The sequence below is a fragment of the Lagenorhynchus albirostris genome, chromosome 9 (assembly GCF_949774975.1).
Source record: "Lagenorhynchus albirostris chromosome 9, mLagAlb1.1, whole genome shotgun sequence".
Classification (NCBI taxonomy): Eukaryota; Metazoa; Chordata; class Mammalia; order Artiodactyla; family Delphinidae; genus Lagenorhynchus; species Lagenorhynchus albirostris.
The window spans coordinates 6,258,728-6,276,984 of record NC_083103.1 but is presented as its reverse complement, the minus strand read 5'-3'; the positions used below and the strand labels follow the sequence as shown (position 1 = coordinate 6,276,984).

At 53.9% G+C, this 18,257-nt stretch overlaps 2 protein-coding genes and 1 non-coding gene across 7 annotated transcripts; 1 reads left to right on the top strand and 2 right to left on the bottom strand.

Annotated features, from left to right (window-relative positions):
• Positions 1–209: 209 nt before the first annotated feature.
• Positions 210–2,482, bottom strand: B4GAT1 (beta-1,4-glucuronyltransferase 1). The gene is made up of 2 exons (XM_060157592.1): positions 1,320–2,482; positions 210–1,078 (listed from the first exon to the last, which is right to left on the bottom strand). Exons 1-2 carry the CDS (start codon positions 2,373–2,375, stop codon positions 887–889), a joined length of 1,248 nt encoding a protein of 415 aa, XP_060013575.1. The 5' UTR covers positions 2,376–2,482; the 3' UTR covers positions 210–886.
• A 476-nt stretch (positions 2,483–2,958) lies between these two features.
• On the top strand, positions 2,959–3,040 carry TRNAS-GCU (transfer RNA serine (anticodon GCU)). Its single transcript has one exon. It is a non-coding gene; the product is annotated as a tRNA-Ser (tRNA).
• Positions 3,041–8,232: 5,192 nt separating this feature from the next.
• SLC29A2 (solute carrier family 29 member 2) lies at positions 8,233–16,808 on the bottom strand. 5 transcript variants are annotated; one of them, XM_060158538.1, is made up of 13 exons: positions 16,736–16,808; positions 16,202–16,378; positions 15,869–15,950; positions 14,276–14,436; positions 13,903–14,042; positions 13,383–13,517; positions 12,640–12,737; positions 12,334–12,418; positions 11,628–11,764; positions 11,262–11,367; positions 11,078–11,163; positions 10,009–10,208; positions 8,233–9,362 (listed from the first exon to the last, which is right to left on the bottom strand). In XM_060158538.1, exons 2-13 carry the CDS (start codon positions 16,228–16,230, stop codon positions 9,251–9,253), a joined length of 1,371 nt encoding a protein of 456 aa, XP_060014521.1. In that variant the 5' UTR covers positions 16,231–16,378; positions 16,736–16,808; the 3' UTR covers positions 8,233–9,250. The 5 variants fall into 5 exon arrangements, with proteins under 5 accessions (XP_060014521.1, XP_060014523.1, XP_060014520.1 ...); XM_060158540.1 differs by lacking the exon at positions 16,736–16,808 and adding an exon at positions 14,787–14,896 and having other exon boundaries at positions 16,202–16,507; XM_060158537.1 differs by having other exon boundaries at positions 16,202–16,799.
• Between the last annotated feature and the right edge of the window lie 1,449 nt (positions 16,809–18,257).

The window sequence follows — 18,257 nt, the reverse complement described above, 5'->3', positions numbered from 1 at the left end:
GGGCTAGGCATGCCGGGATACCGCGGGCCGGTTTCCATAGCAACCGACTGAAATTCACACAGGCTTTCAACAGGCAGGGAAGGCCCTCGTGCGTTTCTTGCTTTGCAGCCAGCGCGCCTCGGTCCGCAGCCACCACCCACGGCTTGAAAGGGGAGAGCCCGCGACCTGCTCCCCCACCCCGCCCGGTTCAGGAGAGTAATGGAGCCAGCTTTAGGTGTGAACACTCATTTATTTACACATTGTAGTCGGTAGGCAAATTACCCAGCCCAGCCTATTCAGAGGTCCAGATCTCAGACTCCCACGCACAGAGCCTGCAGACCCATCCCTTCTCCAGGGCCCCCGAGACGGAGGCCTAAGACAACCAGGAAGTTGCCCAAAAGCTAAGAACTAAATTCAACGCCTTCAACTGATTTCTTTCCAAAATGCCCATTTTGTTAAGTACTCGGACTTCTCAGCTCTGCCCCATTCATACTTTTTGCTCTCCTATAGCCCACCCACCCAAGAGTGTTAATAACAATAATAATAACAACAATAATAATACTGTAATAATATTAATAATAGTTCACATTTGTACGAAGCTTACAGAATGTTTTCACATGTAGCATCTCATCTGAACCTCCCAACAGTTCTGTGAGGTAGGTATTCTCACCTCCCTTTAACAGATGGGGTAACTGAGGCTCAGAGAGCGAACGGGATTTGCTCAAGGCCACACAACTAGTTAGTGGTTAAGCTAGGACTTGATCCCAGCATCCCATACTCAAGTCCAGTGTTCAAACACCACAGCTACCACTGTAAAGTGGAGTGACATTTCTTACCCCAGTCAGGCCTGAGGCGCGGCCTAAGGAGTGAGGAGGCTGAGACTTCTCAGACTAGGGGAGGGAAGGGCTCAGCAGTGACGCGGGGAGTCAGGGTACTTGGCCTTCAACTCCTGTTTGAACTGACGGTAAAGGATCTTATTGTGCTGATTTTCGGCCTCTTTCTGGGGATGGAATTTCAGAGCTTCTTTGAAGCCCTTATGAACCAGGAAACCTTCGTTCAACACCTCGAAATCGAATCCTGCCACGTGCAGCTCACAGGCCTGTGGGGGAAGAGACAGGTCAGCAAAATTTGATGACATTCCTAGGGCAGAGACTGACATCCCTGCTCGCTCCAGCATTCCCATTCCTCTGGAGGCATCCTGGATCTTCCAACCATCCAACCACCTCCTGAACTATGATCCCTCCTGCCTCATTGCCTCTTTTCCATCCAGAGCCACTCATAGCTCCCTGACCCCACCATCCATCCTGCCCCATTTCCCCTGCCCTCTCCCTTATGAGCACCTGGCTGATACGATTGAAGCCATACTGCCGAAAGCGCTCGTCGAAGTTGGGCACCTTGCCTCCGGCCACGTAGAATGGCTCCCAGGGGTCTTGCCAGGGCACCACGTAGGCAGGCCTCAGCAAGGTCTCTTCTGGCAGGTTGACCCAGCGGGAGTAGTTGGTGGGCGCCTGGCAGGGGGTGCACAGCCCATAATAGAAGGGCCGCACCTCGCCCACCTGGTAGAGCTGCAGCAGCTCGTTTTTGTTCGTGGGCATGCGGCGGGCTCGACGGATCTCGAAGGCAGGCACCACCAGCGCTGTGCCCGCCCACTGCTTGCTCTGATCCAGCATTTCTCGCAGGCCTCTCCACAGCCCCTCACTGGGCACCATGTCCACGTCGATTACCAGGGCATAGTTGGCCCCCTCACGAGCCAGATTCCTCAGCAGGTTATTGGGGTAGGAGACATTGGTGCCCAGCGCGTAATTGATCCCGGGCTGGGCCACCCTGGCTAGCTTGTCAAAGACCTCCTGGCAGGACCGCAACAGGGCAAACTCCCCTGGCTCCCGGGGGTCGGGCACGGCGGCCTCATAGCGTGAGGGGCACACAAGGTGCATGGCAACCCTGGCACGCATATCGGGGCAGTGGCTGCTCAGCGCGTAGGTCAGCACCGTGGCCAGCTGCGCCTCCTCCTTGGTGGCGGCGAACACCGACACGGATAGCGGGCCCTCCCAGCGCTCCAACAGGCCCGATAGGTGCAGCAGGTTGTCCACACTGGCGTGAGTGGCCAGGATCACATCGTTGGGGTCCATGGTGGTCTTCAGTAGGCCCCTGTAGACGCGATAGTCGCCGCTAGCGTCCAGGACGCCTCCGGAGGCCAGCGCGGTGCGAAGCTGCGCCTTGACTTGGTCCACCGACCGCGGGGACGGGGGAAAGAATTCAAAATATTGGTCTTGCTCCTCCTGCCCGTGCAGCCCGGACAGCAGCGACAGGTAGAGCAGCTGCAGCATCGCCACCAGCATTAGCGCGGCCAGCAGCAGCTGGTAGAAGGCGCACCGTATGGCGTAGGACATCTGCATGGCTCTCGGGGCTCGCGGCGCGCAGCAGAGACCACCGGGCCGCAGCCTCTGCCTGCCGCCGCAAGCCCGGATTTACCGCAGCCTGCCGAGCGCGGCCGAAGCGAGCCGAGGCGAGCCGAGCCCCTCGCGCAGCCGCGCCCGCCCGCCCGCGCCGGCCTCGGGCGCGCCAGCTCGCCCCCTGTGCGCCGGGAGGAGCTACTGCATTCTCTGCCCGCGCCGCGCGCTTTGTAAACGCTGGAAACTGGTCGCCACCGCTCCGCCGCGCCTGCTGGGTTCCCAGAAACAGGCACCCCCCTCCTCCGGGTCAGTGCGCGACCTCCTGGACCAAGCGCGTCCTGAAACCCCGGCGCGCTCGTCCCCGACTTAGGGAGGGGAAATTGTGTTAGAGCTTGGCTGCAGAGTGGTGAAGGATGGCGCGGGTTCCCGCCTGTGGCAGGCGGAAAGGAACACAAAAAGCCCCTTTCTGTCCGCCGTCTCTCCCTCCCCTAGGTCTCATCACGTCTGTACTGAGGAATGCCTGCGAGGGTGCCGGGAGGCGCGGAGATGAGAGATAAAGGAATGTGGAAAAGAGTGCTGCACGTGGGACGAGGTGGCCGAGTGGTTAAGGCGATGGACTGCTAATCCATTGTGCTTTGCACGCGTGGGTTCGAATCCCATCCTCGTCGGTCGTGTTTTACAGTGGAGATGATTCTTAATTTTCACAACCCGATGTCTGGAGCAGCGGGTCGAAGAGAACTGAACAGGAGGTGGGACCCAGTTCCGTCCGGACCGGGCCTCTCTTCTGTCTTTGTTCAACCTGCATTCCTGGCCGTTTCATACTCCAGGTACCTGGACCTTATGGGAGGAGGTTGGAGGTGTGCTTTTCCTTCTCCCTAGAAAGAGGGCCCGGGGTTTGGTGGCACCTAAAAACCAGAACCGGAATTCTGGCCAATGCTAAATTGGGGGCCAATATGTTTTCCGCAGGAACTAGAGAAAACCACCCTGGAGGAGCTGCTCTGTCTTAAAGTACTGGAACTTGATGGTGGCAGTGGCGGTGATGCTTGATCATTTAAATTATTAATCTATTCAGCGCACTGATTCCCCTCCCCCAGCACTTCTCCCAGGGCAGAGACCTTGTTTGTATCCACACACCTCCCTCCCTAACACACACACACACACACACACACACACACACACACACACACTTAAGCAGAAGGCCTCGAATATCTAACACCAGTCAGCGTACACAGAAGGTGCTTGATAAGTGTTTGTGGAATGATTGCTCCATGGACTCTTTCAAAGAGGAGAGGCTGTGGGGAATGGCAGGTACTTTGATATGTATTGTAGTAACTGTTCGAGCGCTGTGAATCTTGGAAAGGTGCTTTAGGACAGTCGGGGGAGGACCTGGAACGTCAGGATAAGGTGTTCGCCGGCTACTCCACACACAGTAGGGAGCCAAGGTTGTTGAGTTGAAGAGTGATCAGGAGACCTATATTCTGCGGCTCCAGCTTGTGGAATCTGATGCTGTCTCCAGGTAGACAGTGTCAGAACTGAGTTGTGTTGTAGAGCACTTAGCTGGTGTCAGAGAATTGCTTGGTATGGGGGGGAAAAAACCACGCATCAGAATTGATGCCAAAATTGTCTGTATAGAAATAAAACTGAATTTTGTGTATTCTTGAATCCTGCAACTTTGCTGAAGTCATTTATTAGCTCTAATTGTATGTGTCGGTGTGTGTATTCTTTAGGATTTTCTGTATGTGTGTGTATCACTTGTGATTATGGATAATTTTCCTTCTTCCTTTCCAATTTGGATGCCTCTTATTTCTCTTTCTTGCCCAGTTGTTCTGGCTAGAATGTCCAGTACGAAGTTGAATAGATGAAATGGTGAAAGCAGGCAGCCTTGTCTTTTTCCTGATCTTAGGGGGAAGACTTCAGTCTTTCACCATTAAGCATGAAATTGGTTGTGGATTTTTCATAAACACTCTTTATCAGGTTGAGGAAGTTCTTATTTATTCCTTGTTTGTTGAGTGTTTTTATCTTGAGAGGATGTTGGATTTTGTCAGATGCTTTTTCTGCCTCAGTTGAGATGATCATGTGGTTTTTCCCCTTCATTTCATATTTGGTGTATTACAATGATTGATTTTTGCAGGTTGAAACACCTTGCATTCTAGAGTAAATCCCACTTGGTCATGGTGTATAATTCTTTTAATATGTTGCTGGGTTCAGTCTGCTAGTATTTTGTTGAGGAATTTTACATCTATATTCCTAAGGGATATTAGTTTGTAGTTTTCTTTTCTTGTGATGTCTTTATCTAGCTTTGGCATCAGGGTAACGCTGGTCACATAGAATGACTTAGGAAGTGTTCCCTCCTCTTGTATTTTTTTGAAGAGTTTGAGGACTGGTGTTAATCCTTTAAATGATTGGTAGAATTTGCCTGGGAAGTCATCTGGTCCTGGAGTTTCCTGGGAGGTTTTTGATTACTGATTCAATCTCATTCCTTGTTATAGATATGTCCATATTTTCTATTTCTTCTTGAGTTACTTTTGGTAGTTTGTGTGTTTCTAGGAATTTTTCCATTTCATCTAGGTATCTCATTTGTTAGCATACAGTTATTCATAGTGTTCTCTTATAATGCTTTTTATTTCTGTATAATCAATAGTAATGACCCCCTTTGATTTCTGATTTTAGTAATTTTCAGGTCTTCACTTTTTTTCTTAGTCTACTCAAAGGTGTGTCAATTTTATTGACCATTTCAAAGAACCAACTTTTGGTTTCATTGATTTTCTGTGTTGTTTTTCATATTCCATTTTGTTTATCTCCAATGTAATCTTTTTTTTTTTTTTTTTTGGTCACATTGGGTCTTCGTTGCTGCGCACGGGCTTTCTCTAGCTGCGGTGAGCGGGGGCTACTCTGCTGCGGTGCACAGGCTTCTCATTGCGGTGGCTTCTCTTATTGCGGAGCACAGGCTCTAGACACACGGGCTCAGTAGTTGTGGCTCACGGGCTTAGTTGCTCCGTGGCATGCCCACTCTAATCTTTATCATCTCCTTCCTTCTGCTAGTTTTGGGTTTAATTTGCTTGAGATCCTCCTTTTTAATGAGGCATTTACAGCTGCAAGTTTCCTCTCAGCACTGCTCTTGCTGCATCCCATAAAGTTTAGTATGTTACCTTCATTTCCATTTGTCTCAAAGCATTTTCTGATTTCTCTTTTGATTTCTTTTTTAACCCATTAGTTATTTAGGGGCATGTTGTTTAATTTCCACATATTTGTGAGGTTTCCAGTTTTTCTATTATTGGTTCCTAGTTTCGTTCCACTGTGATTGGAAAAGATACCTTGTGTGATTTTACTCTTTTAAAAATTATTGCAGGGACTTTCCTGGTGGTCCAGTGGGTAAGACTCCACGCTCCCAATTCCGGGGGGCCCGGATTGAATCCCTGGTCGGAGAACTAGGTCCTGCATGCATGCCGCAACTAAGGAGTCTGCGTGCCGCAACTAAAGATCCTGCATGCCGCAACTTAGACCTGGTGCAGCCTAAATAATTTTTTTTTTTTTTTTTTTTTTGCGGTATGCGGGCCTCTCACTGTTGTGGCCTCTCCCGTTGCGGAGCACAGGCTCCGGACGCGCAGGTTCAGCGGCCATGGCTCATGGGCCCAGCTGCTCCGCGGCATGTGGGATCTTCCCGGACTGGGGCACGAACCTGTGTCCCCTGCATCGGCAGGTGGACTCTCAACCACTGTGCCACCAGGGAAGCCCCTAAATAAATATATATTTTTTTAAAATAAATATTTTTAAAAAATTATTGCAACTTTGTTTTGTGAGCTAATATATGATCTTCCCTGGAGAATGTTCCGTGTGCACTTGGGAAGAAGGTATATTCTGCTGTTTTTAGGTAGAGTGTTTTGTGTATGTCTGGCCTGTTTGGTTTGGAGTGTGTTCAAGTCCTGTTTCCTTGTTGATCTTCTGTCTAGTTGTTCTATCGTTTATTGAAAGTGGGATCCTGAAGTCTCTATCATTGTAGAGATGTCTGTTTCTCCTTCAGTTTTGTCAATTTTGGCTTCATAGTTTTTAGGACTTTGTTGTTAGGTGTGTATATGTTTATAATTATTATATCTTCTTGATGGAGTTACGCTTTTACGAATATATAATATCCCTCTTTGTCTCTTCAATGATTTTTTAATTAAAGCCTATTTTTTCTGATATTAGTATATCCACCCCAACTGTCTTGGTTACTGTTTACATAGAATATCTTTTTCCATTCTTTAACTTTCAACCTATTTGTGGTTTTGGCTCTAAAGTGAGTTTCTGGTAGATAGCAAGCATATAGTTGAATCATTTTCAAATCCATTCTGACAATCTTTGACTTTTAATTGGAGAGCTGAATCAATTTACAAACCAGCAGGTGTCCTCCTCATAAAAAGGTGAGCAACTGGAGGATAAGGACTGACCTTGCAATGTTTGTGTCCCTCGACCAAGCCTGTCTCAGTGCCCTCCACACAGAGCCCTCTCCAACTGTTTGCTCATGGACACTGGATGCTTCTGAGGGAACCTGGGCCTGTTGGCAGAGCTGTGTCAGGCTGGGGATGTGGCGGTGGCCAGGGGGGCTGGGCATCAGGAGAGGGATGAGCCAAGTGTAGCCCATCAGCCCAAGAATTTTTCTAACATCAAAACCAGCTGCATCCTGATCTGATGGGAAAGTTGGGCTAGGTACACGGGGAAGGAGGACAGGAAGAAGGAGTTCCATGTTGTGACATCATAAGGATATCTTTCTGGGCCCATCGTCCACTGCTCAGCCCAACCCGGCTGAACGCGGACCAGTACCACTGGGTTCCCCGGGGTGGCTGGGTCTGGCAGGTCTAGGGAGCTTTTGGGTACAACAGACAACGGTCTCTGAAGGTAGAGAAGGAGAAGGGGACCTAGGAAATACTGGGGTCCTGCTCCCACCAGTCCCAGCCAAAGGGTACAGCTAGGTCTAGTGGTCTGCACAAAATAATCCCAGAACTACAACTACCATTTAGTAAATGTCAGTCTGTACTCCAGTGCTTTCTCCAGGACTGCAGTCTCCAGGAATCCCAGTTCCCACTGCTGGGAAAGGGCCTGGCTTCGAACCCAGGACTGTGGGTCAGGGCACATGCACTTAACCACCAAGTTAAATGGCCTCTGTAGAGGCAGCAGCCTTCTCTTCTGTGTGCCTTCTCCTCTCTCTAATCCCCTGGTTAGGCCTCAGGCCTAAGGCCCTTCAGCGTTTGTCCCCAGCCCACTGCCCCAGCCTCATCCTCTCCCATCCCTTTCCTCACACCCTAGGAGTTTCCGCTCCCCCGTGACCTGTCACCAGAAGTCCCCACTGTTCCCTGAATATTCCGTGTCCATGCCTTCCACATTTTCTGGTACCTCTCCTGGGATGCCCCTCCCCTACCTCAGCCCAGCAAGCTCATATTCATCCCTCAAGGCCCAGCTCAGGGGACACCTCCTCAGGGATGCTTGCCCCAACTTCCCAGTTGAGATCACTGGCCCCCTCTTCTAAGAGTTTCATATTACACATTCTGCAGTGTCCTCACAAGCCCCATCACAAGTTACATTCTATTTCCCATGGCCTTGGGAGGAGGGTCACAATTCCTTCACTGTGGGGAAGCAGAGGACACCGGTGGGGGAGAGAGCGATAGTCATCCATGTGGCCAGGCACTCTGCCCGGGAGCACAGGGCTCCTTGCAGGCCAGTACCCCTGGGCCATGATGTGGTCAAGAGGGCCCAGCGCAGGGATGCCCACAAATCCCTGCCACTCTCAGGGCCTTGGTCATCCCATCTGTCAAGTGGGTACAATCATCCCCACCCCACCCAGCTCATCAAAGCCAATAGAGCTGAAAGCACTTTGGAAAGTGAATTCATTGTACAAATGGAGAAGGTTATTATTAGACCCAGGAGCAGGGTCAGAGAGAAAAAACAAGCAAAAAGGTGGAGTAAGTGCTTAGGGCTCTCGCCTTGAGCCCCTCAAGGAAAAGGGAAGCAGGCCGTGGGCAGGAAGAACAGCACCTACAGGGAGGTGGGGGCTGGGTCCTGGCTCTGCCAAGAACTGGTCACTTCCCCCTGGGACTCGGTTTCCTCACCTGTACAGAGGGGAGCACAATCCCTGCTGGCCTCCCTCCAAGGGCCTCAGTGTGGCTTCAGTGAGACAGCGGGTGCAGAAGAGCTTTGCAAACTGTAAAGTGTGGCGCACATATGCAGGCTAACTGCAGTTCTGCGACCCAGGCCCAGCTGGGCTCTGGGGAGTGGACACAGTAAATGCTGGCGACGAAAACCCTGTTTGAGGCCCAGAGGGTCCTTCGAGCACCCTCAGATCCTGAACTCCTTCTCCCTGTCCCCTCAACTTCCCTGGAATCCTCTGTTCTGGAGTCCAGGAGACTTGACCATGGTGTCACTGAGGCCTGGAGAGAAGAGGAGCTCCTGTCCAGGGCTGGCCCCCACTCCCACTCTGAATCTGAAGCTGCGGCCACACGAGCCACACAGTTGGCAAGTTCCCACCTGTGGCCTCTGAGCCCCAGCACTTGGCCAGTGAGTTTCTCACGATTAACAAATGCACTCCTGGTGGTGAGGAAGGGCCATTGTCCTCGGCCCTCTTTTTCCTGATCATCATCCTTTCAGTGAGGTCTGTGTGCATCTAGATAGTCTGTCTCTGCGTCAACTCCACTCCTGGGGAGGGTTAGAATGGCAGGTGGTGAATTCTTCCTTGCAGCACCCGAGGTGGCCACCAGCCCAGGAAAGAGAGCAGCACCCGCCTCTTCCTGGGACCCTCGGACTGCGGGGCCCCAGCCCAGCAGAGGCTTGAGCCTGGCCCACCATTCCCCCTGTGCTGGGTCTCAGCTCCGAAGAGAAGATGCTGGGAGAGACCTGGACGGAGCACTTCAGAGCAGCGCCTTGAGGAGGAAGGAGAGCGAGGCTCCACAGGAGAGCCCCAGAGCCAGGAAGAAGGTCATGAGGGTGCCGGCCACCTCCCTCTCATGTGGCAGCACCTGCCTAGAACACACAGGAGTAGGAGCTCTTAGAAAATGTCAGGCCCAACCTGGACCCAGCCCTGTGCCCTCCGCCCTCCTAACAACAGGACGCCTGAGTTCTAGTCTGGGCTGACCCAACCTCTGGTCGCTATAATTAGGCCCTTCTCTCTGGACTCCAGTTTCCTGATCTGTAAAATGGGGCCACTGGACATAGACATCTCTCACGCCCCTGGGACCTAGATGCAACTGCCTTCCTTCCTGGCAAAATGTCCCCTACCTGGTCCTCCCGGTCACCTCTGCTCTCCCTGGATTCTCAACTCCATTTTCCCTAGAGTAAATAGCCCAGGAACTCTGCTTGTGATCAAAACCTTAGCTCTCTTGCAACTGAGAATTTGGGGGAGTAGCTGGGCCCTAAGGAATGACAGTCCAACCCATTTATTTCACAGATGGTGAAGCTGAGGACCAGAGAGGAGGCCCCAAAATCAGTGCCTGGGCTACTTTACTGCGCAGAAACCTCCCAAGCCAAGTCCTCCTCTCCCCAGCTCCTGGCCTGGGACCGGCTCAGCAGTTAAAGCCTGACCTGACAGGTGGCACCAGTGAGGCCCCTCAAAGAGCTAGCCCACCTCCCTGCTCCCAGGCCCTCCCCCCCACCTTCCCATCCCCCAGACCTGGGCGCCAGGCACATGGTGAGGGACACCAGGTAACCATTTGAAACAGCAAAAAGCAGCATGAAAGTGATGAAGTAGGCGTCCTGTGGGAAGAGGATGGGCAGCCGGGACCTCTTGGGCACGTGGCACAGCATGAAGAGTGGCACAAACAGGATGCGCAGGCAGACCAGCAGGGGCAGCAGCCGGCTGTCTTTGTCTGGCTGCGGCAGAAGGTTGGGGTGAGGGTTGTCCCTGGGAGCAGGGTCTCTGCTCCAGGGACACCCCAGATAGACTCAACTATCACTTCCCCTGATCTACTCCATGTATGCCAGTGAGGACCCAGCACTTGGGCCTCTGGAGAGCGAGCAGCTGGGCCAAGGCCACCCAGCAATCAAGGACCAGCCTGGGGCTAGACTTTGCCTCTCCTGAGCTCCAGTTCGTGCTTTCTCCACGGCAGAACTAGACAAGCATCTTCTGTTTTCAACGTCAGTGGCTCTGAGCACCCCTGGGTTCCGAAGACCCCTCTGGGGAAGATGGATTTGGAAGCTGGGGATCCAGGCCCTGTCCTGGCTTGGATGCACAGCTTGTGGGATCTTAGTTCCCCGACCAGGGATTGAACATGGGCCCTTGGCAGTGAGAGCTCGGAGTCCTAACCCCTGGACCGCTGGGGAATTCCCAGAGCAGCTACTCTTTGATCTACTTTGTTTGTTGTGTGTCCTTGGAAGTTTTCATTTAAAGAAGCAGCATCTTGGCTAAAAGCAATCTAAATACTAGGAATCTTGTCTGACCTCCCACGTGGTGCAGGAAACTCCACATAACAGTCTCTAAGCACCAGGGCCTGGGCCCTCGGCTGGATGCTGGAGACACAGGTCAATTGGACAAGGCTTCTGCTTTCAAAGAGTTCACAGTCTAAGCCCTGGCTTGCATATCTCCAGGGGCCAGGTGCTCACTGCTAAACCAGCCAGCTGTTCCATTACCAGACCCAGACCAGTGGGACTGTTGGGACATCACCTTTCTATGCTCTTTCACACCCTCTGATCCCCGACTGCTTCCCCAAACCGTCAGATCACCCCAGCCTAGGTGTGCTCACCCACAGGAAGTAAGAGGTCAGGCTCCGTCCCAGACAGTCCATGACGTTGAAGAGAAGGAAGCAGCAGATGGGGTTGAAGAACTGACCTGGGAGGGAGAGAGGGCTTATCCTGGTCCTGGCTGCCCTCTTCCCTCTCTGCCCTTCATTCCCACTGCCCTGTCCTCTTCCGCTTCCCAGCACTCACTCCACTTCCCAGGGCTGGTGGAGCTGGTCACCATGGCTGTGATGGCTGGGAAGACGGACAGGGTGACTGTGAAGACCAACACAAGGCACAGCGCCGTCAGCCAGATCTGGGGGTCGGAGGCAAGGGTGTGAGCAGGCAGGCAGACCCAGAGCCCAACACGCAGCCAAACCCTCCTGCTCAAGCCCTGGCCCAGGAACAGGGCACTGGGGCCTGGCCCAGCCTGCTCTGACCCACCATGACCCTGTCATCTTGGGTGGACCAGGTGAGTACAGGCCTCAGCGCATTCTAAGAGTCTCTGGGGAAGGCTGGAGAGAGCAGCCCTCTCTTCCCCAGGGGTGGTGGTTGGGGGCTATATCCAAGCCAAACCTTCTGGAAGACAATGAAAACTGAAGGTTTCCCTGGCTTCTGGGGTTCCTCTGGCTCCATCTCTGTCTCCTTCTCAGGGTCAAGATCCAGAGTCAGCACTGCCCTTTGGGGGCTGTTGGGAATCCCGTTCTTCTCATCTGGGGCAAGAGGGGAGGGCAGGGTCATGCCTGTGACCCACGCTTGTGACAACCAGGCCCAAGGGAAGGAGATTCCAAGCAATTAAAACAAGTGACCCTCCACCAGCCCAGGGTGCAGGCAAAGAGAATTAACAATGGAAAGATGCCGAGCTACTATGGGCACAAGCCTATACTTGTGCCTGGCAGAGTTAAGCACCTTAAATGGATTATTTCACTGCCATTGCTTTACAAATAAAGAAACTGAGGCTCAGAGGGGTTACATGACTTGACTAAGGTCACACAGCTTGGGTGTTATGAAGCTAGCATTCAAACTCAGACACACTAGGATCTAGAACTTGTATGCCTGAAGCTCTACTGCCTCCCCATTTTATAGAGGAGGAAACTGAGGCCCAGAGGGCAAAGGGATGACTTTAAGCCCATTGACTTCCCTTCAAGATCTTCTGCCTCTGATTACACGAGGCTACTAGGGATGAGGGTTCTAGTTGGGGACGGAGGGGAAATGCTTCCCTGTAGTGGTGGCTCTAGCCTCTGCTGGGACCTCCACCTCCCTGGCAGGGTCCTGGGCTCACCAGGCTTGAGGAGCTCAGCTTTGGTCTCCAGCTCTTGACCTTGTGCCTTTGATGGTTTCTTGGCCAGGTAGTAGCGGGCAAACTTCTGCAGAAGGAAAGCGTTGTCCCTGCCTGGCTTGGCTGAAGTGCCTGGATCCCTCCCCACCCTGTTGACTTAGAGGCTGGGGTCCCCCAGTGGCTGACTCCTTTGGGGATCAGGGCTGGGCCCAGGTCCCCTCTGCCTCCTTTGGCCTCTCTCAGGGCCTCAGACTCAGGGCTGTATCTGTGATGCTCTGAAGTGGGCCTTGAGCCCAATACCAGGCTCACCAGGTGGGGCAGGCTCAGGTAACACACGATGGACATGAGGATGCCCACGCAGGGCGTGATGAAGTACCCCAGGGCCGAGGTCTGGGCATCCACGCCACCTGTGCAGAAACTTCAGCTGCAGAAGGGAGGTGGCTGGTCCACCAGCTCCCGCAGGGCTAGCAACTCTTTTCCTGCTTCGCATTATGCATGTCTCAGATTCACCTCCCGGCATCTTCCACTCCTCCCACTAACAGACTCAGGACCCTTGTGCCGGGGGCCCCAGCCCAGCCCTTCACTCCTCTCACTCTTCCCCATGTGTCATTTTTGTTGAGCACCTACTATGTGCTCATTATTACTGCATGCTCCTTACAATCTGAGGATAGAGCTATAATAATCATTCAGGTGGGGAACCTGACACAGATAAGGGCCAGCCAATGCCCCCAGCTAGGGAGCAGCGGAACCGGGATTCAAACCCAAGTCTATCTGAATCCCAAACCTGTGCCCCCTTCCCTCAACCTCAGCCTACTGCCACATGCCAGGGCTGGCCTCAGGGATCCTGCCCCTGGCCCCAAGTTAACCCAATCCTCACCTAGTCATTCTCTCATTGTATAACTCAAGAGCCCCAAACCCAATCCCCAGCTCCCCCATCACCCCATCACCTCCATCTCCACCAAAGCCCAAGGCATCCTGCTCTTGGCACATTCTCTCTGCTCCCCAGATTCCCAGAGGCCACCCCTGCCCTCCAGCCACCCAAGTCTACTCACTGGCCATGGACATGAGCATGGCAAGAGCAGCGAAGATCCCAGCCAGGCCCTGCCCGCTGAGGAAGAGGGTGCTGTACGTGGAAGGCATGGTGCCCAGTTGCCCGAAGAGGCTGCCCTGCAGAACCGCACAGAAGGCTGTGGAGGGACAGGATTGGGGGCCGCTGCTCAACTAGGCAGGCCTTGGGGACTCCCTGGAGGAGGTGGTGGCAGGGTGCCTAGGGGACTCCGGACTAGGTTGGGTAGGCATGTTCCGAGGTAACACCCCACATTCATCCCTCCTCCGAGGTGCAGCCCTAGGTGTGAGGGGCTAGGGGCCAGGAGACCTGCTCTTAGGTCACTGTGGGGCCTTGGATGAGTGACTTTTCTTCCCCACTGGGCCTCAGTTTCTCATCAGGGATATGGGTGATGCTACTGCTGTCTTCCCTTCTTGGATACCTTGGGCCCTTTCAGTAAAAAGAAGAGGCTGGGCTGAAGCCCTGGGAGGCTGGGTGGGGAGATGGGGAAGGACAGTGGTGCTCACAGTTGATGAACCAGACAGAGGCCATGGTGATGGAGAAGAAGGGCTCGGGGCTCATGTCCACCTTGACCAACACCGCCGTCAGGGTAAAGAGCAGCAGGATGACCAGCAGGCTGCCCAGAATCCGCACAGTCTCAGAGATGCTGCTCAGAACGGAGGAGGGCAGCGTGGGCATCGCTGGGCCCAGGCCAGGTGAGGGGAGGGGGCAAGAGTCTCATCCCAGGGCTGGACAGTGGGGGCTGGGGAGAGATGCAGGGGGGAGGGGAGGAAGCATGGGAGGTCTTCCCTGGGCCCAGATGGAGCTGCCTCAGCAAAGGCGGGGAAGGGACAACAGAGGGATGGCCTGGCATTGAGCCCAAGGGGCAGGGCTTCTCACCACTGGTACAGGAAGGAGTTGAGGAGTGTGAAGAGCAGCAGAGGCAGCTGGGACAGCAGTGTCACCCAGTTGTTGAAGTTGAAGGTATCTGCAGGGCTCGTGTGGTTGGTGCCCAGGGTCTCAGTGGTGCCATTGGCCCCTGCCAGACGCCCCTGGAAGTACTGCCAGGATGCCAGGGGAGTGGGGTACAGGGTCACCCTACAACCTACCCTCAGGAACCCCCCAGCCTTCTCCCTCTGCCTCCTCCCATGCTTGGGATTGCTCCGTTAACTTCTGCAGGACTGACTCTCTGTCTTTGCACCGTCCCCAGCACCTGGCACACAGTTGGAGCTCGATGAACGTGCATTGAATTGAACGGCTGAAGTCTGGGACCGAGCCCAAGCACTAAGAACCCCCAACTTGGGCTTTGCTCCATCTCTGGATCACCCCTCCTGTCCTGTGCCCTGGCTCCAGCCCCCACCCCCACTTCTGCAGCAGCTTCCAGGTTCCCCAGTACTTATGGAGCTCCTACTGTAAGCCAGGCTCTGGCCCAGGTGCTGACCAACTGCTTTCTCTCTGGAACACACATCCTGCCACGACTCTGCTTAACTCCCCCGCTCCCCGTCCATGGCTCCCTGTTGCCTGCAAGGCAAAGCCCCAAGGTTTTGGAACAGCATTTGGGCCCCTTCAGAACCAGACCCTCGTCTCCCTTTTGGGCCCCATTTCCTGTTCCGTCCTGCTAAGCTCCAGTCACCCCAAGCTCTGGCCCTTTCTCTGAATAAGCTGGTACTCTCCTGCCTCTCGGTGTCTTTGCAAGGCTGCTGTCTCTGCCTGGAGTGCCCTCTCCCCTCCTACCACTCCCCTCCCCCAACACAAATGCTTTACCCAAGTTACAAATCACCTCTTCCGTTAAGCAGAAGGAATTGCTCCCTCCCCTGGGGACCCACAGGGCTCTGCTCCAAGCCTGGGATGGCACGTGTCATGTTACATTATTTATACTTCTTATGCACCCATCTTGCTCTCAAGACCATGGGCTGATTCATCTCTGGGTCTCCAGGGCCCAGCACAGAGCCAGGCACTAAAGAGGCATCTGGAAAGTTGTTGCATTTAATATATGAGAATAACCCAGTCCCAAAGAGAACACCAGCCCCACATTCCTGCCTTCCCTTGAAAGAATGTAAGCTCCGTGAGGATGAAACCTTCCTCTGCTATGTTTCCTTCTGTACCCCCAGTGCCAGAAATTCTAGGTGTACATTAACTATTTGTTGGATGAATGAATGTAATTCATGCTATTTCAAAGAAAACCAAAGGCTTGGATAACCCAATTTTTGAGTGACTAGCAAGGAATAATGACAAACAGGGGAAGTAGGTGGGTAGCTCCTTGCTGGTTCCACAGGATCCCCTGACCTGGTGGCCTTGCCCCTCTAGGATCTGGGCATCCCTCAAAGCTTGTTCGTCCTAGCCATGAGAGAGGCACCTTCCCTCTCTGAGGATCCTGCCTCAGCCGACAAACGGACATAATGTGGAATCAAAGGCGGCGTGGTGGGGAAAGGCAGCTGGAGGGACGGACGGTGGTTGTGACCGTGGGGCTGTCACTCCAGCCACGAGTCTCACCGGGATGGCTGTGATGAAGAAGTTCCAGGGAAGGAGGGTGCCCAGCCCCAGGATGAAGAAGCTGATCCCGACCAGGTGGTAGCTGTGAGGATCATTGAGAAGGTCACCCGGAGGACATCCCGCTTCGGCGGCCCCTCCCACCTCCCAGGGCAGCTCCTCCAGAGAGCGGACTACAACCCCCATCACCCAGGCTCAGGCACCCGAGGGAGGCGGCTGACGGGAATTGTAGTTCCAGCTGGTCTGCTTTGCGCTTTGGAGAGCCCAAAGGGAGCGGGTCTGAGCTGCCCACGGCCACCGGATCCCCATACGCATCCCATCCGGTCCCCAACTCGCCTGTCCTGCGGGGCGTCTCCTCGCGCCATGGCCGCCCAGCGGGATGCGCCCGGGTGGGAGAGAGATGGGGAAGCCGCACCTGCACCTGCTCCGGGGCCCGTGGGCCGAGCCGGGGACCCAGGAGGCTAGGTCTTGCAGGTGGTGGACAGGGGAAGGGGGGGTCGGGTCTCCCCGAGTCTGGAGCGGGGTAGGGGGAGGCTGGAGCCGGGCAGGGAGCCTCGGGCCGATTTCGCCTAGTCTCAGGCTCCGCAGGCTCCGACCTCGGCTCCGCCCCCGGGGCGGGGACAGAGGGTCGTACCACCCCTCCCGACCTCAGGACTGGGGAGTCCAGACTCCCGCGTCTGACCCCGGCCCGACAGTGCCGTCCCCGGACCCCAACGCACCCCGTGCCGCCCAAGAGGCGGTGGCCCGGGAAGATTCCCCCGCCGCCTCTCCTCTCTGCGGGCGCCTGGCCCAGACCAGTGCGGGCGGGGTGGGGGGAGGTAGTGGGGAAGGTGCCCCCCCACCCCCGCAGCGGAGTGCTGTGGAGCTGACCTGGCTCAGTGTTCTCCCGGCTCCGCCAAGTCGGAGGTGGTGCCGTGGCGCTGCTAGCGCCGGCTAACTTGGGAGACCGCCGAGGGGCCGGGTCGCCGCGCGCTCGCCAAGCCCCGGCCGAGGGTGTAATCCGAGAGCGGCCGGTGCTGGGGGAAGCCAGAGAGACCGTCTGACGCCAGCGGTCCTGGCGGGCTGCGCCTAGATGGGTTCCCCGGGAGGCAGAGGGGAGGGCCAAGTGCAGGTGCCGGTCTGGAAGACAGACGAACAGATGGACCCTTCTTCTCCAGTGGGTGCCTGGGGAAGCGCCGGGACTTTGGGGCGCACAACGGAGGGGCGAGTCCCACCGGGGCCTCCAGGCGGGTTTCCCGGTGGCGGTGTGGCTGAGCTCCGGAGCAGTGAGGGGCTAAGCAAAGGGTCCGGAGGAATGAGTGAGCCGGCGGTGAGCACAGACCCGCTCCCTAGCCTCGCCTGGTGCCCTCCTACCACCGCCGCTTAAAAAAAAAAAAACAAAAAACTTTCAGCGGTCCCACGTCACATCTTATCAAACATTAAGATGCATCCACTTCCCACTTTTTTCCGTTAAAAACTTTGAAAGGTGATAGACCATTGCCCTTTTGTAATTAATTCTCTCTAACTCATATAGTTTACGAGTGGGTTTGTCTTCTCTTCAATCGCCATGCGTATTGGGGATGCTGGAGAAATAAGAGGTTTTAAATCACAAATTATTTTCATTAGTAATGACATTTTTTGGCCATTTCCAGGTTCTTGTGTTTTGTTTTGTTTTGTTTTTCTCTAGCCAACTGTGAGTATGTGAAGCAAAGACTGTACTTACCTTTTTTTTTTTTAATATTTATTTATTTGGTTGCACTGGGTCTTAGTCGTGACAGGCGGGCTCCTTAGTTGTGGCTCGCCGGCTCCTTAGTTGTGGCATGTGAACTCTTAGTTGTGGCATGCATGTGGGATCTAGTTCCCTGACCAGGAATTGAACCCGGGCCCACTGCATTGGGAGTGCGGAGTCTTAACCACTGTGCCACCAGGAAAGTCCCTACTTACCTGATTTACTGTTTATTGCAAACATCTAGCGCCACTGCCCAGTACATAGCAGGTGCCTGATAAATGTTTGGTTAATAAATGGATTGCAGTGATATACAAATGATTTTAGGGAGAACGGAGACATCATTAAATTACAGTGAGTGAGAAAGTTATTCTCTCTTCAGTTTGCTTTCAAGCTTTCGGAGTACAACAAGGGGGAAAGTCTCAACTGCGGTGCTAGCATGTTTCTAACACCTGTTAATCTCTCTCTCTCTCTCTCTCTCTCTCTCTCACACACACACACACACACACACACACACACACACACAAACTGGCCTCAGGGCTTCTGCTGACAAATTTACCTAAATAGAGATTAATAACTTATGTTAATTCTATCTATTTTTATAGTTACTTTATTTTTAGGGCCACTTATTTTAGGGATACTGGTTTCCTATTTATTATAAGATATACTTTTCCTTGAAAATGAATT

Coding starts and splice junctions, on each gene's coding strand:
- SLC29A2 (XM_060158536.1), bottom strand. CDS start 16,051: ATGGGGGTTGTAGTCCGCTCTCTGGAGGAGCTGCCCTGGGAGGTGGGA. Junction 14,043..14,275: donor AACTCCTTCCTGTACCAGTG/GTGAGAAGCCCT, acceptor CGTTCTGAGCAG/CATCTCTGAGACTGTGCGGA. Junction 13,518..13,902: donor CTCTGTCTGGTTCATCAACT/GTGAGCACCACT, acceptor GTCCCTCCACAG/CCTTCTGTGCGGTTCTGCAG.
- B4GAT1 (XM_060157592.1), bottom strand. CDS start 2,375: ATGCAGATGTCCTACGCCATACGGTGCGCCTTCTACCAGCTGCTGCTG. Junction 1,079..1,319: donor GCTTCAATCGTATCAGCCAG/GTGCTCATAAGG, acceptor CTTCCCCCACAG/GCCTGTGAGCTGCACGTGGC.